This window comes from Eubalaena glacialis, chromosome 15 (assembly GCF_028564815.1).
Source record: "Eubalaena glacialis isolate mEubGla1 chromosome 15, mEubGla1.1.hap2.+ XY, whole genome shotgun sequence".
Classification (NCBI taxonomy): Eukaryota; Metazoa; Chordata; class Mammalia; order Artiodactyla; family Balaenidae; genus Eubalaena; species Eubalaena glacialis.
In genome coordinates this window covers 77,634,955-77,655,318 of record NC_083730.1, presented here as the reverse complement: position 1 = coordinate 77,655,318, position 20,364 = coordinate 77,634,955, and the positions used below count along the sequence as shown (strand labels likewise).

Here is a 20,364-nt window from a genome sequence, read left to right as displayed (position 1 = left end):
TGTTTTGACCCTGCTCCTTCATCTGCTGTGTGTTTTTCTGTCTTCTCATTTTGCTTATCTTACTGTGTTTGGGGTCTCCTTTTCACAGGCTGCAGGTTCGTAGTTCCCGTTGTTTTTGGTATCTGTCCCCAGTGGCTAAGGTTGGTTCAGTGGGTTGTGTAGGTTTCCTGGTGGAGGGAACTAGTGCCTGTGTTCTGGTGGATGAGGCTGGATGTTGTCTTTCTGGTGGGTTCGTCCACGTCTGGTGGTGTGTTTTGGGGTGTCTGTGGCCTTATTATGATTTTAGGCAGCCTCTCTGTTAATGGATGGGGCTGTGTTCCTCTCTTGCTAGTTGTTTGGCATAGGGTGTCCAGCACTGTAGCTTGCTGGTCGTTGAGTGAAGCTGGGTCTTGATGTTGAGATGGAGATCTGTGAGAGATTTTCGCCGTTTGGTATTACGTGGAGCTGGGAGGTCTCTTGTGGACCAGTGTCCTGAAGTTGGCTCTCCCACCTCAGAGGCACAGCCCTGATGCCTGGCTGGAGCACCAAGAGCCTTTCATCCACACGGCTCAGAATAAAAGGGAGAAAAAATGGAAAGAAAGAAAAAAAGAGGATAAAATAAAATAAAATAAAGCAATTATAATAAAAAATAAGAAAAAAAATTATTAAGAGTAAATTTATTAAGAAAAAAATTTTTTTAATTTTTAAAAATAGATTTATTAATTTTTTATACTAAAAATAAGAAGAAAATTATTTAGAAAAAATTTATTAAGAAAAAAAATTTTTTAATTTTTTAAAATAAAAAATATGAAAAAACTTATTAAAAATTTTTTTAAAAATAGAAAATAAGGAAAAAATTATTAAGAAAACATTTATTAGGGGAAAAAAAAATTTTTAAGCCAAAAAAAAAAAAAAAAAAAACGGACGGACCTAACCCTACGACTAACGGTGAGAGCAAAGCTATACAGACAAAATCTCACCCAGAAGCATACACATCTACACTCACAAAAAAAGGAAAAGGGGAAAAGTTAATATATCCTGCTCCCAAAGTCCATCTCCTAAATTTGGGATGATTCGTTGTCTATTCAGGTATTCAACAGATGCAGGCACATCAAGTTGTTTGTGGAGCTTTAATCCGCTGCTTCTGAGGCTGCTGGGAGAGATTTCCCTTTCTCTTCTTTGTTCGTACAGCTCCCGGGGTTCAGCTTTGGATTTGGACCCGCCTCTGCATGTAGGTCCCCTGAGGGCGTCTGTTCCCCGCCCAGACAGAACGGGGTTAAAGGAGCAGCTGATTCGGGGGCTCTGGCTCAGTCAGGCCGGGGGGAGGGAGCGGTACGGAGGAGGCGGGGCGATCCTGCGGCGGCAGAAGCCGGCGTGACGTTGCAGCAGCCTGAGGCGCGCCGTGTGCTCTCCCGGGGAAGTTGTCCCCGGATTACGGGAGCCTGGCCGTGGCGGGCTGCACAGGCTCCCGGGAGGGGCGGTGTGGAGAATGACCTGTGCTTGCCCACAGGCTGTTTGGTGGCGGCAGCAGCAGGCTTAGCGTCTCATGCCCGTCTCTGGGGTCCGCGCTGATAGCCGCGGCTCGCGCCGTCTCTGGAGTTCGTTTAAGTGGCGCTCTGAATCCCCTCTCCTTGCACGCCGCGAAACAAAGAGGCAAGAAAAAGTCTCCTGCCTCTTCGGCAGCTGCAGACTTTTTCTCGTGCACCCTCCCGGCTAGTTGTGGTGCGCTAGACCCTTCAGGCTGTGTTCACGCAGCCAACCCCAGTCCTCTCCCTGGGATCCGACCGAAGCCCGCGCCTCAGCTCCCAGCCCCCGCCCGCCCCGGCGGGTGAGCAGACAAGCCTCTCGGGCTGGTGAGTGCTGCTCGGCGCCGAGCCTCTGTGCGGGAATCTCTCCGTTTTTCCCTCTGCGTCCCTGTTGCTGTGGGATCCGCGCTGATAGCCGCGGCTCGCGCCCGTCTCTGGAGCTCGTTTAGGCGGCGCTCTGAATCCCCTCTCCTTGCGCGCCGCGAAACAAAGAGGCAAGAAAAATTCTCTTGCCTCTTTGGCAGCTGCAGTCTTTTTCCCGGACTCCCTCCCGGCTAGCACCGAAGCCCGAGCCCCAGCTCCCAGGCCCCGCCCGCCCCGGCGGCTGAGCAGACAAGCCTCTCGGGCTGGTGAGTGCTGGTCGGCACCGCTCCTCTGTGCGGGAATCTCCGCTTTGCCCTCCGCACCAATGTGGCTGCGCTCTCCTCCGTGGCTCCGAAGCTTCCCCCCTCTGCTACCCGCAGTCTCTGCCCACGAAGGGGCTTCCTAGTGTGTGGAAACCTTTCCTCCTTCACAGCTCCCTCCCACTGGTGCAGGTCCCGTCCCTATTCTTTTGTCTCTGTTATTTCTTTTTTCTTTTGCCCTACCCAAGTACGTGGGGATTTTCTTGCCTTTTGGGAGGTCTGACGTCTTCTGCCAGCGTTCAGTGGGTGTTCTGTAGGAGCAGTTCCACGTGTAGATGTATTTCTCATGTATCTGTGGGGAGGAAGGTGATCTCCGCGTCTTACTCTTCCGCCATCTTGCCCCTCCCTGTTTTTCATTTTTGAGTTCTCTTTTAAATACCCCAGGAAGACTTCGGCCCTAAACTATTACTAGTAAGCTTTTTACCAGAGATTCATTGACAGTGGATAAGAACAACAGTTAAACACAGGATAGCCACCTGATGATGGATAGAGGATAGAATAAAAAGAGAAGAAGAAACGTGAGTGGGAGAGGTCACCAAAGACTAATTTTACTTATTTCCCATTTTACCTGAAGTCGACACTGGCCATTCTACTTTAAATCATTTGCTATTCCTGATCCAAAGTTCTTAGGGCAAATCAGTTACCCACCTCTGATTATTGATTAATTGCTCACTTAATCCTTATTGATCCCTAACAATGGCATTCCAGAATATAATATGATCTCTGCCTTAAAATATTGGATTGGCCAAAAAAGTTATTTGGCTTTTTCCGTAAGATGGCTCTAATAGTGCTTAGTTGTCTTTAAGTTCATTTGAAACAATTTTGTTAGATCGTATTGTGACAGCTGTCATATCGGCGTGCATTTTAAAAAAATTGATCAAAATTGGTGAGTTTTTGTGTAGCCATTTTAATATTGAAGATGGAAGAAAAAAAGCAACGTTTTCGGCATACGATGCTTTATTATTTCAAGAAAGGTAAAAATGCAACTGAAATGCACAAAAAGATTTGTGCAGTGTATGGAGAAGGTGCCGTGACTGATCGAACGTGTCGAAAGTGGTTTGCGAAGTTCATGCTGGAGATTTCTCAGTGGACAATGCTCCATGGTTGGATAGACCAGTTGAAGTTGATAACGATCAAACTGAGACATTAATTGGAACAATCAACATTATACCACGTGGGAGATAGCCAACATACTCAAAATATCCAAATCAAGCGTTGAAAATCATCTGCACCAGCTTGGTTATGTTAATCGCGTTGAGGTTTGGGTTCCACAGAAGTTAAGTGAAAAAAACCTTCTTGACTGTCTTTCTGCATGCAATTCTCTACTTAAACTTAACGAAAACATTTTGTTTTTAAAACAAATTGTGATAGGCGATGAAAAGTGGATACTGTACAATAATGTGGAATGGAAGAGATCGTGGGGCAAGCGAAATGAACCACCACCAACCATACTAAAGGCCAGTCTTCATCCAAAGAAGGTGATGTTGTGTATATGGTGGGATTGGAAGGGAATCCTCTATTATGAGCTCCTTCCAGAAAACCAAACGATTAATTCCAATAAGTACTGCTCCCAATTAGAACAACTGAAAGCAGCGCTTGAGGAAAAGCATCCGGAATTAGTCAACAGAAAACGCATGATTTTCCATCATGGTAACGCAAGACTGCAAGTTTCTTTGATGACAAGGCAAAAACTGTTGCAGCTTGGCTGGGAAGTTCTGATTCATCTGCCGTATTCACCAGACATTGCACCTTTGGATTTCCGTTTGTTTTGGTCTTTACAAAATTCTCTTAATGGAAAAAATTTCAATTGCCTGGAAGACTGTAAAAGGCACCTGGAATAGTTCTTTGCTCAAAAAGTTTAAAAAGTTTGGGGAAGATGGAATTATGAAGTTGCCTGAAAAATGGCAGAAGGTAGTGGAACAAAATGGTGAATATGTTGTTCAATAAAGTTCTTGGTGAAAATGAAAAATGTGTCTTTTATTTTTACTTAAAAACCGAAGGAACTTTTTGGCCAACCCAATAGAAAAAATTTTGTTTTCTATTATATGAAGACGTTCTGTTCAAAATCTCTCTCCATAAACTCCTAGTGGATATGGGCCATTCTTCTGTAAGTTGTTTTACAGTGTCTAATACAACTGGGAATTTTTTAAATGTTCTTTCTTCTAGATAGGTCTTATATTCAAAGGGCTTTTTTGACTCTGCCCTATTATACTAAACCTGGCCTATAATGGTTTTTGCTGGTCATCTTATACATAGACTTTTACTCCACCCATATGGTCTGAAAAGTCTACACCTCCCTTGATCTAAAAGAGGAGAGGATTGAACTATTATTAGAAGATGAAGGATTATGGTGTGATTTCATATTTGCCTTTATTCTTAAGAGAATTTGTTGTGGTATCCAAATCTTATATTAAGCTACTTTCTACAGGCCCTCTTTGTGGCTTTTGGTGTACTTTTTAGAATATAGTAATACAGATAAAATTCGTTATCTTCAGTGCTAAGGAACTATCTATTTCATTGAATTTTTAAAAATAAATTTATTTATTTATTTATTTTTGGCTGCATTGGGTCTTCGTTGCTGCGCGCGGGCTACTCTTCGCTGCAGCGCGCAGGCTTCTCATTGCGGTGTCTTCTCTTGTTGCAGAGCATGGGCTCTAGGCACACAGGCTTCAGTAGTTGTGGCTCACGGGCTCTAGAGCACGGACTCAGCAGTTGTGGCACTCGGGCTTAGTTGCTCTGTGGCATGTGGGATCTTCCTGGACCAGGGCTCGAACCCATGTCCCCTGCATTGGCAGGCGGATTCTTAACCACTGCACCACCAGGGAAGCCCCCTATTTCATTGAATTTTATATCAAATATTGCTTAACTGAAGCAAACCTGCTGTTGGGAATTTTTGTACTATCAAATGGTAAGTGATGACCTGGTATTTATTGTAATATGATTGGCAATATCCTAAGACATTACTCAAATTTATTCTTTTCATAGGTTATAGGTTATACCTGTCGAGTTAGTCAAACAGCCATCATTTTGTCAAGGTAAGATTTTTGCTTTCCTTCCTAGCAAGGGTGTAGACTCTCGTTAGTCTTGGGTCTAGGTAGGAACAAATAGGAGGACAATGCCCTTATTTCCATTAATTCTGTCACTCCTGGGTCCTCACAGAGCTTTACTAAGTAAGAAACAAATGTGTGATCATTGATTCCATTTTCCCAGGTAAAATAGGCAAGCAATTTGAAGTTTCAGATTGGGTTTTAGTCCCAATTCTGCCATTAACTCTATGTGACCTTCAATAAATATTTCCCTTTAAGTCTTTTGACTTCTAATTCCTTTTCATATATCATGAAAAGTTGTAATAGGTGGTTTTCAAGATCTTATTCTCCTTTATAACATTGGGTGAGACTCTTAAAATTATTAAGCTCAGAAAGGATCTGGATCTCACCTAAAGTGGTAGTCACATTGAGTTGGTTTTAGACTTTATAACTTTTACTCCTAGATCTTTTCCTCTTATAGGGATCTGGATATATTTAGCTGGATAAATAACTGGTTGCTTAAAGCTGAGCTTTGGAAAAGCTCTCAGGAAGGAGCTGATGAGAATGAAGTTATTACTGGTCACCATGAAAAGTGAAACAGACTGATCACAGAGCTCCTTGGTAGATTTTTCATTTCACGATTACCCACTTGGATTTTTAATCTGATCATACAGCTCCCAGAGACTCTCTGTGAAACTCTGTTAGGGTTTATTCACCCAGGTATAAAATACATTCCCCACTCCACTTCCCCAGGAACTTGAAAAGAAGGTATACTTAAAGCTTTTGAGGTACTTTTCTTGAAGGAATTAAAGGTATATGTATTTGTGGAGAGCGGGTGGGGTGATGGAGTTGGGAGAAGGACAGGAGAATATTTTGCAAAGGGAAAATGGCATAAAAAAGTCGGAATATTAGGGTGATAAGTTTTTTTCCTCCCAGCCTGATACCTCTACTATTGATGATACCTGTATTCTGTTTGGGCAATGCCAGTGAATGTTTCCGCAACTTCAGCCAGAGCCACAGGTAAGTAAGGACCAAACCTATCATTTTTATGATAGACTACACCTATTCTTTTCTGTAAATAAAGATTGGAGAAGACTGTACATACATTCTGGCCAAGGTGCTTGTATTTGAAATGGGCTTTGGACAAGTTGTACAGTCAAGGCCAAAAATATATAAGCAGAAATATAACACAAAATGACTAGATGATAATGTGTCAATGAGAAGGAACAAGGTGTTATGGGCAAGGCTTAGCTAAATGATAAGTTAAATTACATACTCATTAACTTTTGTTAACACCAAATAGGTATCTCTCTGGTCTTATACCTGTAGCAGCATTCCTGACCATTGATTCTCTTCCTAGGTGTATCCTGATGTACTCACCACCAACAGCCATGGCTAAAGTCCTGCCTTCTGCCAACACATCAGTCTGTAGCACACTTTATTTTTATGGGCTTATCATTTTCCTGGCCAGCTTTCTACTCAGCCTCCTCACCATTGTGGTATGGTGCCACCCTACTTGCCTTTATGGAAAGAGAGGGGGCGGTTGGGTGGGATGGGGCAGTATTCCCAGGCCTGGGAAAGATAGGGCGGAGAGGCACTTTTTATAGTCCTAGAACTAAGAAAGTGTCTAGTAGATATTGATAATTTAATTACTACCTCAGTCTTTTGGACTTCCCAAGATCAAATAATGAGTGGGGAAAAGAGCCTGTATTCATTATGTGAGAATTATGCTCACTCTAGAAATAATGTGTTCCTGTGGATCCTCATGGAGGACCAGACCAGAAAACAAGTATGTGTCAGGTATATTCTTTATACAGTATGATACTCTGGAACACAGGACATCTTCTCTGTTTTAATTTTCCAAATAATTAAAGAGTTTTCTTTTCTCAGTTCTTTATTGACTATAAATTTGCATTTATGCTAGGTCTAACTGGGTTTAAGGTGCTGAGTGACTCAGACAGTTATTAAATACTCATTTGACATCATGAGAATGATGGACAAGTAATCATCCATGGGACAATACATTATTTATATATAACTGCCCAGTACAGAATCAGTAAGCAAGTGAATATGCCTTTTTATTTGTCATATCTACTTTTCAGTATCATTTTCTCCTCTTTTCATATGCTAGTTCAGGGATTATAAACTATCTGGTTGCAGACCAACTTTATCCCACAGTTTTTTTCTTTTTGCTAGCACAGCTAACATCTGTGAATGAAATATAATTGTGGAAAATTTTCTTTGACAATTCAAAAATAAGTTACGGAGATAGCTTAGATCAAATCAGCAACTTTGTAAAGAATGCACAGTGACTAGTTTATATTAAAATGGCCTTGATGGTTTTCATTTAGAACTGATTGACAGGAGAGACAGGTCTCCCAAAACCTGGCACCCTAGGGATTCCTGTTTGCTCCTTCAGAATAACCCAGACTTCAGTGGGCATTCAGGACAGGCATTCTGATTCTTTTGTAATCAGCAAACGGTGAACTGATTCTACTAGATGTAAATATTCTCAAATAAGTTCAAGCCTCTTTATGATTCCTATGTCTGTGGGGAAAGGAAACTACATGGCTAACCTTAACTAATTGGGTTATTAACTTACAGAGTGGATCTGGATTATTAGGAAAAGTTTCAGATTTGGTCAGATTTTATTACCTAATTTACTCCCCACAAAAAGGACATTGAACTGATTTATATTTATTTCATTAACTAAACCGTATTCAAATTGCTCCCAAATGGAAGGGAAAAACAATCTGTTTTCCATCTAAGGGCAAGAAGAGACTTCCTAAAACTTTTTTTTCTGGGAGTTGAGAATTTAAGCTCTGTCACAGTGCTAAAGTATTTATTTTAGGGGTATTAAGCACAGAACACTTTCTAACACAACCTTTATTTATTTATTTATTTATTTATTTTAAACATCTTTTTCGGAGTATAATTGCTTTACAATGGTGTGTTAGTTTCTGCTTTACAACAAAGTGAATCAGCTGTACTGTATATGTAATTCACCATATACATATATCCCCATATCTCCCCCCTCTTGTGTCTCCCTCCCACCCTCCCTATCCCACCCCTCTAGGTGGTCACAAAGCACCGAGCTGATCTCCCTGTAGCACAGCCTTTAATAAAGTGTTTTAAAAGAGAACCTGGTTAGATCTTAGTTTTAACTTCCCATGCATATTGTGATTAACCTCATTGAGAAAAATAAAAGCCTGAGGGTTGATGTAAGGTTAATGTATTGAACATATATAGTTTGACTAATATCTGTCCATTTACCTGGCCAAGCAAAAGATCACTCTAGAGATAATTTTCTCTCAAAAAAAGCCTGGTCTCAGATGGTAAAGACAGGAGGATGGTCTTTCCTGCTGTCAGATCCTAAGAGAAGGATCTCTCCAAAATGATAGACTAGACCTGGGAAGTTTTAGTAAGCCTTAGGCAGACTACTCACCGCTATACCCATGTTTAGGTCTTACTCATTCAAGCCCAGACACTTTATAAGAAGTTTCTGAAATCGACTGGCTTTCTGGGGAGTGAACAGTGGGCAGTGATTCACATTGTGGAGCAGCGAGTACGCTTCTACCCAGTGGCCTTCTTTTGCTGCTGGGGCCCAGGTGGGTATCTTAATGGAAAGATTTGGGCAATGAAAAGGGTAACCATTAGATTGTGGTCAAGCAAAATAGTCTCACCAAGAAGGATGACTACAAATTTCTGTCCAGCATGTAAAATTTACCTTCATTCCACCCGTATCTTCTTATGTTTTAGAAATTAAGAGAATTAGATGTGAGATGATATGAGAGGAAATGTACTGACAGAACTCAGAGATATTAACACCTGCCCTTTCTACTACCTAAAGTTAAAGTGTGAGGATCAGATAGGATAATGTTTATGAAAGGGCTTGGTAAACATAAGAAGTTAAGAATTGTAGCTTATGATCTTCCTGTAGTATGTCTTGCCACCATTGCTACTCTAATAATCTGCAAAGTTTAATCAATGAGGAATAGCGGTTGGAGATCTGAGGCCAGTGGTTTATATAACTGGTTAATCTCACTGCTAGTCTTCATTATGCCTATAATTCTCACAGTGCTTAGGCGTGTATACTGAAAAAAATTATGCTCAGGCAGCCAGGGCTGGCAGCAAGATTTATACTTTGTGTTTTCACAGCTGTCATTCTGATGATCATAAAGATGACTAAGCCACAGGACACCAAACTTCACATGGCCCTCTATGTTCTCCAGGTAACACCTTCAACATCCAGCATTTCTGTTCTTATACTGTCTTATCCTGTTCTCTTACATTGCCATTATTCAGTAAGCACAATTTTTTCCCTTAGGGTATTTCTTTCTGCATTGCAAGAGAGAAAATATATTATTTATATTCAGTTTTGAAGAATGTGGAAATTTCCTCACAGATGAGGTAGATACCTTTGTGAAAGTGCTGCCATGCATTCCAGAGCATGTATATCTCAGGCCAACTTCATTTCATTGATGTGTTTTTTTTTAAGGGATGGGTAACAAAAGACAAGATCTACCAGATAATGTTCTTATGAAACTCTGATAGTGACATGATTCTCTCTCACCCAGAGTGAAATGAATGGGGTAAATTAACTATTCCAGGTGAATGGAGAGAGAGAAGTAAAGAAAAAATGATTCTCTCTTTTCATCCTTTATCAGATTTAAGAAGGGTTTTTTGGGCTATCTGACTATGGTGATAGGGCAGTTTCTTCAAGCCTAACCTGGGAAATGGGGCAATAAGGAGGGACATTGAAACGACTTCATTATCCTTATGTATATACTAAGAAATATGACTAACTCTTAGTCATCCATAACAAGGTACGGTGTGAAGAGTGAGTTCAGGAAGAGCTAGAAAAATATTTTTTAAAAACTGACACCAAATTTTGATTTTTGAGATAGAATAAATATAACAGTGATTTATAAATAAGGAATGGAAACTAGTCCCCAATTCTCTGAAAACCTGAAGGATGGGCTCCATCACCCCTTCATCTCCTCCAGGCTCTAACAGCATCATCTCAGGGTCTGCTCAACTGTGGAGTATACGGCTGGACACAGTACAAGTTCTACCAACTAAAGCAAGAGGCTCGGCATGATGCAGACACCCAGACACCATTATTATGCTCACAGAAGAGATTCTATAGCAGGGGCCTAGATCCATTGGAGTCTACCATTGCTTTTTCTAATAGCACCTCCACCATTCTTTGAAACTGTAAAACTGGAACATCCAGAACTGGAATGATTCTACACTAATGGTTTGGGAAGAGTGTTTGGGAAGAACATCGTAAGTCTTTTCTAACCGTGCCTTAAACTACGGAAGTGAAAGGGAATGTAGTGCCATGGTTAGTAGCTACTCTAGGTGAAGTGGGTGGGATCTAATCATTATTCTCAGATTCACAAGTAAAGTCACTATTCAGGGAGATGAAGCCACTTTCCACCTAAGAGATAGACTCATATTATTTCAATAGATATTAGATTTGTCTAAGTCTCTTCTACAAGAAATAAATTCCAAGTATTATTTATATAAAGTATTTCCAGGCTCTCTACTCCATGGTTGTGGGGGAAGTAGTGTGGCATGCAACAACTTTCTCAGATCTTCACATTGCTATTACTCTCCTTTTGGTTGTACAAAGTCCTGGGTTTACATTCTTTGAAGAGTTTTGGAAACTCAGAAGAAGCTAGGACAGAAGCTGTCAAAAAAAGTGATAGTGGGGGGCACAGTGGTTAAGAATCTGCCTGCCAGTGCAGGGGACACGGGTTCGAGCCCTGGTCGGGGAAGATCCCACATGCCGCGGAGGACCTAAGTGTGTGCGCCACAACTACTGAGCCTGCGCTCTAGAGCCCGCGAACCACAACTGCTGAAGCCCGCACGACCTAGAGCCTGTGCTCCGCAACAAGAGAAGCCACCACAATGAGAAGCCCGTGCACCGCAAGAAGAGTAGCCCCTGCTCGCCGCAACTACAGAAAGCCCGTGTGCAGCAATGAAGACCCAACGCAGCCAAAATAAATTAATTAATTTAAAAAAAAAGTGATAGTGGGATCCTCATACACACCACATCCTAGTCTCTTACATATTCCATGCCGTTCTAGGCCTTAACAATAGGAACCTTCCTGCTCCAGAAAATTAAGGCCAGTCTTTTGAAGTTACCGTGGATAATAAGATTTAAGAGAAATCAGGGCTAAAACTCTGAATCAAAAACTTCTCAACTCTCATTTATAAGCAAAAACCCAAGGTAGGTTTCATAGTGCTTGGACGTAGAATAAGGTTGAACCATATGAACTTGCCATTTTTGTAGGTGGAAATGGTCTAATATCATCAATTTTACATGGTTCAATCTGGCTGTAAGTGCTAAATATATGTTTATTGAATGAATGAACAGGTGAATGAATGACTAACAAGTAGAATTTAACCTTTGGGGAAAGAAAAGATTCCCACACTGAAGAGGCTCATTCATGGGTAGGAATGTTTAATGTTTCTTCCTCTTTAGTCACATAACAAGTGATGTTTGGTCTCTCCAGTTAAGTCATTAACAAGGCCAAACTGAGGCCAGGGCATCAGATACTGTGATGCCAAAACAAAGGGGAAAGCCAAATGGACGAAAACTGGAATGACAATCAACTAAAACATCTGGAACTAATAATCAGATGCTTTTCACCTGATAAATTCCCTTCGTCAGTGCAAGGCAAAATCCTTAAGATTAGAGAAAATTGACAGAGTAGATTATAATGGGGCATTAGACAGTATACTCTGAAAAGTAAGTTCCAGAGATCTTTCCAAAGGAGTTCTCAATAGAAATGTTAGGGAGCTCAATAATAGCTCTTTAGGTTTTAGGCCATGAGCTTCAGCCTTACTATGGATGGTAACCTGACTTCATTATGTCAAGAACACATCTTGAGGCCTCCCAAGATGTACAGATTACTGGGTAGCACAGAACAAGAAAGATTGCCTTACCTAGAGAGCTGCTTTAACTTCTTTTAATTTAAAAACTAATAAGAATTCAGCATATAGAAAGACAGATGGAAGCAAGATTCTCATTTCTGTAGACCTTGAGGGACACCAGAATTAAGGAGTCCAATTCTTAAAATGTCCTATCGGTATCACTTCATATCTGACTTTATTACCAGAAAGAAGATAATTATCAAATGTATGTCAGGTTTGTTCATCTTGCTTCTCTGATGAATTTTTTGCATTGACACTGGTCTTAGATATTCTATAGATGTAGGCAAACAAAAAGATAGTAGGAATGAAAAATAATAAAATGTTAGGCAAGATTGGGATTATCAACTCTTCACCATACTGAGAGTAGGAGGGCCACTATTCAAACTACGTAACCCTTGAATTCACATGTAGGAGGGGCATAGACATAGATACAGTGGCAGTTCTTAAAATTTCTGCAAATACCCCTCCCATGACTCCATGACTTGTCCAGTTTACGGTCATAGTGGAGTATAGTTTTATCTATGCAGCTTTGATTAATACAGATCTTCCTTGAACCACATGTTGTATCATCCTTCACCTCCTCCTCATCAGCCCAGTCTGTAGCTTCAGAAAATCTCTGCACCCCAACACCACGTGTTCTGCATGGGGAACTGGGTGTTTGATGTTTTTCAAAGCATGGGAGCCTTTGGATGTTTTCACATAGCAGCCTCCCACTTTTTACAGCTTTGGCCTTGCACTTGCTGAAGACTTTAAATATCCCTTTAGATTCACTGCCACGGTTTCCAAACCTGTCTCCCTTGGTATTCATTAATGTTAGCAACTTTCCTGGGCAACCTTTGTGCCCTTTTCAAAGATTTTAACACACAGATTCTCTAGGCTTCAACCCCGGCCTTGGCAACAATAACCTTGTTCCTTGCAAGGAGTGCCATCTTGCTTGTAGGTATCCGTGTGGCAGCACTTGGGGGTGCCATTACAGTATTCTGGGAGGTCACACTTATCCACACTGAGGTCGCAAGTTGTGGTTGCTTTTAGAGATTTGCGGTTTTTGCAGCAAGATCTAAATGCATAATTTAAACCCTTCCTCAGCTGGCATGAGGGCAGACAACTGTGATCCTTTTGACAGTCAAGAACACTGCCATAGTCAAATTCTTCTCCTTTATCTAATATCTTATTCCCACAATATGGCTTTCAAAAGGAGTTTTGGAGCTCAGTTCTATTAAATAAGCAGCCCTCTCTGTGCTTATGCAACAGCTGGTGGAAATAGTGGAAGCTGCAGTTGCTGAAGCCCATATCTACAGTAATAAATTCATGCATAGTACAGAGGTGCTGGCCATGGAACTTTCAGGCCACATGGTCATGCTTCATTCCCAAGTCATGGCCAACCTCATGAGCTATGAAAGCTGTGAAATGTGGTGTATCTTCATGAAAGAAAGATTCAGCACTGGTTGCATTCTTGGCAGTGCAGATAACACTGAGAAATGCATGGCCCTCATACTTCCCAAGAATTTGGCCAATAATCACATGAGCAGCAGCATGTTTCACCCCTCTCAAGAGATACCAGTCTTTCCAGTGTTTAAAATTTTGAAGTGTTTCCTGCAAATTCAGGAAGATTTGCACAAGGGTTTTCTCTATCCATATCCCTAACCCAGTAAGCACCGCTTTCACATTATATCCTTCGTGTACCTGTTGACCAGAGCATGGACATCTATTAACATCTTTGTGGTCTTGGTAACATTATTATTCCACATTTGGAATCACTTATTGTCAACCACAATCAACTTGTACCTACTTGGGAAGTGGCCACATATAGGGCATAGGAACTGAGGAAGGTTCTATTTTTCTCTGAAATTGTGAAGTGCTTAAGAGCTCCTCTTGTTTATCTCCACGGATTACACAAGACTCACCTGATTTCAAAGATATGCTGTAAACCATATGCTCAATATATATAGGCTTGATACCAAAGACAGTGCCATCTAAGGTCAGGATTCCCTTTTGCCCTGAGCAAGTGCTGATTGTCACAAAAGAATCCAGGTCGTCCTCTGAATACTCAGTCATCCTGAATAAAAGCAAGACTAGTTTCCCATTTTGATGTGTATAAACAGGGAACTTCTTGACAAATAATTCTTTCTTTTGCTTCAACTTAATAGTATGCCATTTTCCTTGTTTGAGCAGGACATTGGACACCTTTTCTGCTTTTTCTTCTAGTTCTCTGAACATCATCAGGTTCCTAGGGAAGACTATTTCATAATAAAGAGATTCCCACTACAGTGCATCCCTGGAAGAATAGTCACAATTACCAATAAAGTGACATGCAGCTTAATATGGGAAGGACCCTTTCTCAAATGCCCTAAACGGCATTCCTTGAAGAAACATCACTCCAAACCTTATCCATGACCACTTGATTTCATAGAAGACAAGACAGGGGGCAGGCAAAGTAACTAACTGGGGTTGTCATTGTCATGGCCCAAGTGAAACAGGAAATGATCCCAGACCTCTGTCTGTGAGTTGACTTCCCTTGGACCCAAATCTTTGTCAGTGACACAGTTGTTTGGCCAAAGATCAAAGCTATGCTGCCTGCCAGAAGGATAGCTGCTCCCACACTCAGAGTATTACATGATGACACCTACCTTTTGACTATGCCTCTTCCTACTCCTCTTGAGCTCTCTCTCTTCTGGAGTGTCCTTACTTTGCAACCACCCTCAAAGAACAACAGTTTTAGTGCTCCTTAGCTGAGCTCCTGCTGTCTTCATAGAGGAGTATACCAAGGAGAGGAAACTTTCAGAGGTCCAGCCAGTACAACGATCCAGGATCAGGCCCCAAGAAAAGAAAAATATATAACCTCTTCCCTTAGTCCCAGTTCCCATGGAACAGCCTTCCCCTCCTGTCATCCAGTACTCTTTTGAGTCATTGAAACTTAAGTTCCAGAGCAGAGGTTTGTGGATTTCTGGGTAGGTCACAGGCCTCTGCTGTTTAATGCCTTTTGCACCATTCCCTACTCTGTACCATACAGCCTATTTCAAACGTCCAATCCTTTTCCTTTTTTTCTTATTATTCACAATATGTTTGTTTGCTCAATCCTAGAATACATGTAAAGTATTTTTAGAGTAACTAACCCATGCCTCTGTGAAAAGCAAATATATGAACTGGAGAACAGTGTTTATTGGGTTGGCCAAACGGTTCGTTCAGATTTTTCTGTAAGATGGCTCTAGTAGTGCTTAGTTGTCTCTAACTTCATTTGAAACAATTTTGGTAGATTGTATCGTGACAGCTGTCATATCAGCATGCATTTAAAAAAATCTTATCAAAATTGTTGAATTTTTGTGTAGCCATTTTAATATTGAAGATGTAAGAAAAAAACCAACATTTTCGGCATATTATGCTTTATTATTTCAAGAAAGGTAAAAACACAACTGAAATGCAGAAAAATATTTGTGCAGTGTATGGAGAAGGTGCTGTGACTGATTGAATGTGTTAGAAGTGGTTTGCAAAGTTTCGTGCTGGAGATTTTTTGCTGGACGATGCTCCATGGTCGGGTAGACTAGTTGAAGTTGATAGTGATCAAATTGAGATATTAGGGACTTCCCTGGTGGTCCAGTGACTAAGACTCCGTGCTCCCAATGCTGGGGGCCTGGGTTCGATCCCTGGTCAGGGAACTAGATCCCACACGCTGCAACTAAAAGTTCGCATACCTCAACTAAAGATCCCGCATGCTGCAATGAAGATCCTGTGTGCTGCAACTAAGACCCAGCACAGCCAAATAAATTAATTAATTAAAATATTTTTTACAAATCGAGACATGAATTGAGAACAATCAAAGTTATACCACGGGAGATAACCGACATACTCATAATATCCAAATCAAGCATTGAAAATCATCTGCACCAGCTAGGTTATGTTATTCGCGTTGAGGTTTGGGTTCCACAGAAGTTAAGTGAAGAAAATCTTCTTGACCGTATTTTGCATGCGATTCTCTACTTAAACATAATGAAAACGTTCTGTTTTTAAAACAAATTGTGACGGGTGATGAAAAGTGCATACCATACAATAATGTGGAGTGGAAGAGATCGTGGGGCAAGTGAAATGAATCACCACCAACCACACCAAAGGCCAGTCTTCATCCAAAGAAGGTGATGATGTGTATATGGTGGGATTGGAAGGGAGTTCTCTATTATGAGCTCCTTCCAGAAAACCAAACGATTAATTCCAACAAGTACTGCTCCCAATTAGACCACCTGAAAGCAGCACCTGATGAAAAACATCCAGAATTAGTCAACAGAAAAATGCATAATCCTCCATTAGGAGAATGCAAGACTGCATGTTTCTTTGATGACCAGACAAAAACTATTGCAGCTTGGCTAGGAAGTTCTGATTCATCCGCCGTATTCATCAGACATTGCACCTTCGGATTTCCATTTATTTCGGTCTTTACAAAATTCTCTTAATGGAAAAAATTAATGGAAAAAATTTCAATTGCCTGGAAGACTGTAAAAGGCACCTGGAGCAGTTCTTTGCTCAAAAAGATTAAAAAGTTTGGGGAAGATGGAATTATGAAGTTGCCTGAAAAATGGCAGAAGGTAGTGGAACAAAATGGTGAATACATTGTTCAATAAAGTTCTTGGTGAAAAGGAAAAATGTGTCTTTTATTTTTACTTAAAAACCAAAGGAACTTTTTGGTCAACCCAATATGTTCAGTTCTTTAGCCTTACAGTATGAGGTTGCAATAATGTTTCCCAAAATTATTTAGATTGGTACTTTTCTATCCAGACCTATTCAGTATGGTCATGTTATTCATTTTTAATTCAGTTAGCGTCATATGTTACTGTTTGTATTTCATTCTGGTTTGCCCCCACATTTGGGATATTGCTGATGATTTGGAGGGCGTATGTGAAATGTTTCCATGATTCTAAAAGTCAGTACTGTACAAAAAAGTGTATTCAAAGCCTTTAACCTGTTCCCATGTCCTTATTCTTTCCACCCACTTCTCATTCATCAATCTCAATAGTACTTGGTTTATTTTTCCTGTATTTCTTTCTGCACAAATAAGCAGATACATATATATTTCCTTGTATCCCCTTTTTTCTTATGTAAATGTAGCATAATATTTTCCACTTTCCTTTCTAAACTTAAAGATACATCCTGTAAATCACTCCATATCAGTTTATAGAAGTATTCCTCATTCTCTTTTTTATAGCTACATAGTATTCAGTTTTATAGATGTACCATAATTTATTCAATCACTCTCCTATGTATGGGTTTTTACATTGTTTATATTATTTTGAAATTATACACTATCATCAGCAAATAATATTACACATATATATTTTTGTGGAGGAAAATTCCTAGAAATGAGAAGGTAGTGTTCATGCTAATTGCATATGTAGCTTTGTTTGATATTGCCAAATTCCCCTTCAGAAGGTTTTTGCCAGTTTTCATTTCCACTGGCAGTGTATCAGAGTGCCTATTTCCCCAAAGTCTAAGCAACAGAATATATTGCCATGCCATACATTTTAATTTTCACCAAACTGATAGGTGATAAGTAGCAGGTCGGTATTGTTTAATTTGTATTTTTCTGATTTTGAGTGAATTTGAAATGTTTTAATATGTTTAAAGGCCATTTTTATATCTTTCAATAATTGTCGGTTAATGTCTTTTCCCCTTTTTCTATCAAGCTCTTGGCATTTTTTTCTTCTCAACTTTCTCCTCCTAGCTTTATTCTGGTATAATTCACAAATAAAATTTTATACATTTAAAGTATACAATATGATGATTTGATATATATGTACACATTGTGAAATATTTATTTATTTATTGTGAATATATATTTTCTAAAAGGCAAAAAAACTAGAATAGTTAAAATAATTTTGGGAATGTGTAACATGGGAAGGACCACTCTACTGAGTTTCAAGACTGTGTGGTATTGGTGATGGGATAAACACATAGATCAATGGAACAGAATAGAGAATTCAGAAATAGAGAACCCACACATGTATGGTCATCTGATTTTTGACAAAAGGGGAAAAGCAATTCTGTGGAGGAAGGAGCATCTTTTCAACAAATTGTGCTGGAAAATTGGATGCACATAGACAAAAAAGAGGAACCTCAACCTAAACCTAACACTTCATACAAAAATCACCTCAAATGGATCATAGATATAAATGTAAAATATAAAACGTTTTAGAAGAAAACATAGACTATCTTCAGGATCTAAGACTTGGTGAAGAATTCTTAAACATGATACCAAAAGCATGATCCATTAAAAAAAATCCATAAATTGGACCTCATCAAAAGTAAAAGCTCTTGTCAAGAACCTTAACTTGAGACAGAGACAAGATGGCAGAGTAGAAGGATGTGAGCTCACTGTTTCTTATGAAAACACCAAAATCACAACTAACTGCTGAACAACTACTGACACAAAAAAAAAGTGCTGGAACCTAACAAAAAAGAAACCCTACATCCAAAGACAAAGAAGAAGCCACAGTGAGATGGTAGAAGGGGTGCAATCATGATAAAATCATATCCCATACCTGCCAGGTGGGCAACCCACAAACTGGAAAATAATTATACCACAGAAGTTCTCCCACAGGAGCGAAAGTACTGAGCCCCATGTCTGGCTCCCCAGCCTGGGGGTCTGGCAATGGGAGGAGGAGGTCCCAGAGAATCTGGCTTTGAAGGCCAGCAGGGCTTGATCACTGGAATTCCACAGGACTGGGGGAAACAGAAACTCTACTCTTGGAGCACGCACACAAGGTCTCATGTGCACCAGGACCCAGGGAAAAAGCAGAGACCTCATAAGAGACTGGGCCAGGCCTACTAGACTGGGCTAGTATTGGAGGGTCTCCTGTGGAGGTGATGGGGAGCTGTGGCTCATTGCAGGGACAGAGACACTGGTGGCAGCAGATCTGGGAAGTACTCATTGGCATGAGCCCTCCTGGAGGCCGCCATTTTCTTAAGACCTGACCCCACCCCCACAGCCTGCAGACTCCAGTGCTGGGACATCTCAGGCCAAACAACCAACAGGGTGGGAACACAGCCCCACCCATCAGCAGACAGGCTGCTTAAAGTCTTCCTGAGTCCATAGCCCTCTAGACACACCCCTTGGCACAGCCTTACCCATCAGAGGGACAAGACCCAGCTCCACCCATTAGTGGGCAGGAACCAATCCCTTCCACCAGGAAGCCCATGCAAGCCTCTTAGACAGCCTCATCCACCAGGAGGCAGACAGCAGAAGCAAGAAGAACTACAACCCTGCAGCCTGCAGAATGAAACCACAATCGCAGAAAGTAAGACAAAATGAGACAGCAGAGGATTATGTACCAGATGAAGGAACAAGATAAAACCCCAGAAGAACAACTAAATGAAGTGGAGATAGGCAATCTGCCCAAAAAAGAATTCAGAGTAATGATAGTAAAGATAATCCAAGATCTTGGAAAAAAGAATGGAGACACAGACTGAGAAGATACAAGAAATGTTTAATAAAGACCTGGTAGAACTAAAGAACAAAGAGATGAAGAATACAATAACTGAAATGAAAAATACACTGGAAGGAATCAATAACAGAATAAGTGAGGCAGAAGAATGGATAAATGACCTGGAAGACAGAATAGCGGAAATCATTGCCGCAGAACAAAATAAAGAAAAAAGAATGACAAGAAATGAAGACAGTCTAAGAGACCTCTGGGACAACGTCAGATGCACCAACATTCACATTCTAGGGGTCCCAGAAGGAGAACAGAGAGAGAGAAAGGACCTGAGAAAATATTGGAAGAGATAATAGCTGAACACTTCCATAACATGGGAAGGGAAACAGTCACCCAAGCCCAGGAAGTGCACAGAGTCCCAGGCAGGATAAATCCAAGGAAGAACATGCCAAGACACACAGTAATCAAATTGGCAAAAATTAAAGACAGCTCCTCCCCTTGGCTCAGCACAAAGCAAGCATATAAAAACCACAGACACCTGCTGCTTCCTGGGGAGAGAAAGAGTTGGTAGAGGCCCCTAGAATCTCTGGCCAGAGTTATTGGTGGAGGTCTTCTCCTGTATGAGGCCAGCCTGTGAAGACTGAGAGAGGTGCCTGGTTTGTCTGATACACAGACTCCAACACAGAAAGTCAAAGATACGAAGAATCAGGCAAAGATGTTCCACATAAAGGAACAAGATAAATCTCCAGAAACTGACCCTAATGAAATGAACATGTATTATTTACCT

General features: G+C 40.7%; 1 protein-coding gene across 11 annotated transcripts in view; it reads left to right on the top strand.

Annotated features, from left to right (window-relative positions):
* TMEM116 (transmembrane protein 116) overlaps nt 1-20,364 on the top strand; it is a 233,242-nt gene that overhangs the window by 98,899 nt on the left and 113,979 nt on the right. For 6 of the 11 annotated variants that reach the window (XR_009697321.1, XR_009697320.1, XM_061169114.1 and 3 more), the window contains exons 6-10: nt 5,174-5,223; nt 6,151-6,234; nt 6,575-6,713; nt 8,678-8,822; nt 9,373-9,446. Coding sequence is in view for 9 of the 11 variants with exons in the window: in XM_061169114.1 (XP_061025097.1) it covers nt 5,174-5,223; nt 6,151-6,234; nt 6,575-6,713; nt 8,678-8,822; nt 9,373-9,446 (492 nt within the window). In the remaining 2 variants the exon portion in view is untranslated. Of the gene's footprint in view, nt 1-5,173; nt 5,224-6,150; nt 6,235-6,574; nt 6,714-8,677; nt 8,823-9,372; nt 9,447-10,220; nt 11,248-20,364 lie in introns of those variants that run through there. The other 5 variants (XM_061169112.1, XM_061169113.1, XM_061169111.1 and 2 more) reach the window with 1 other exon arrangement.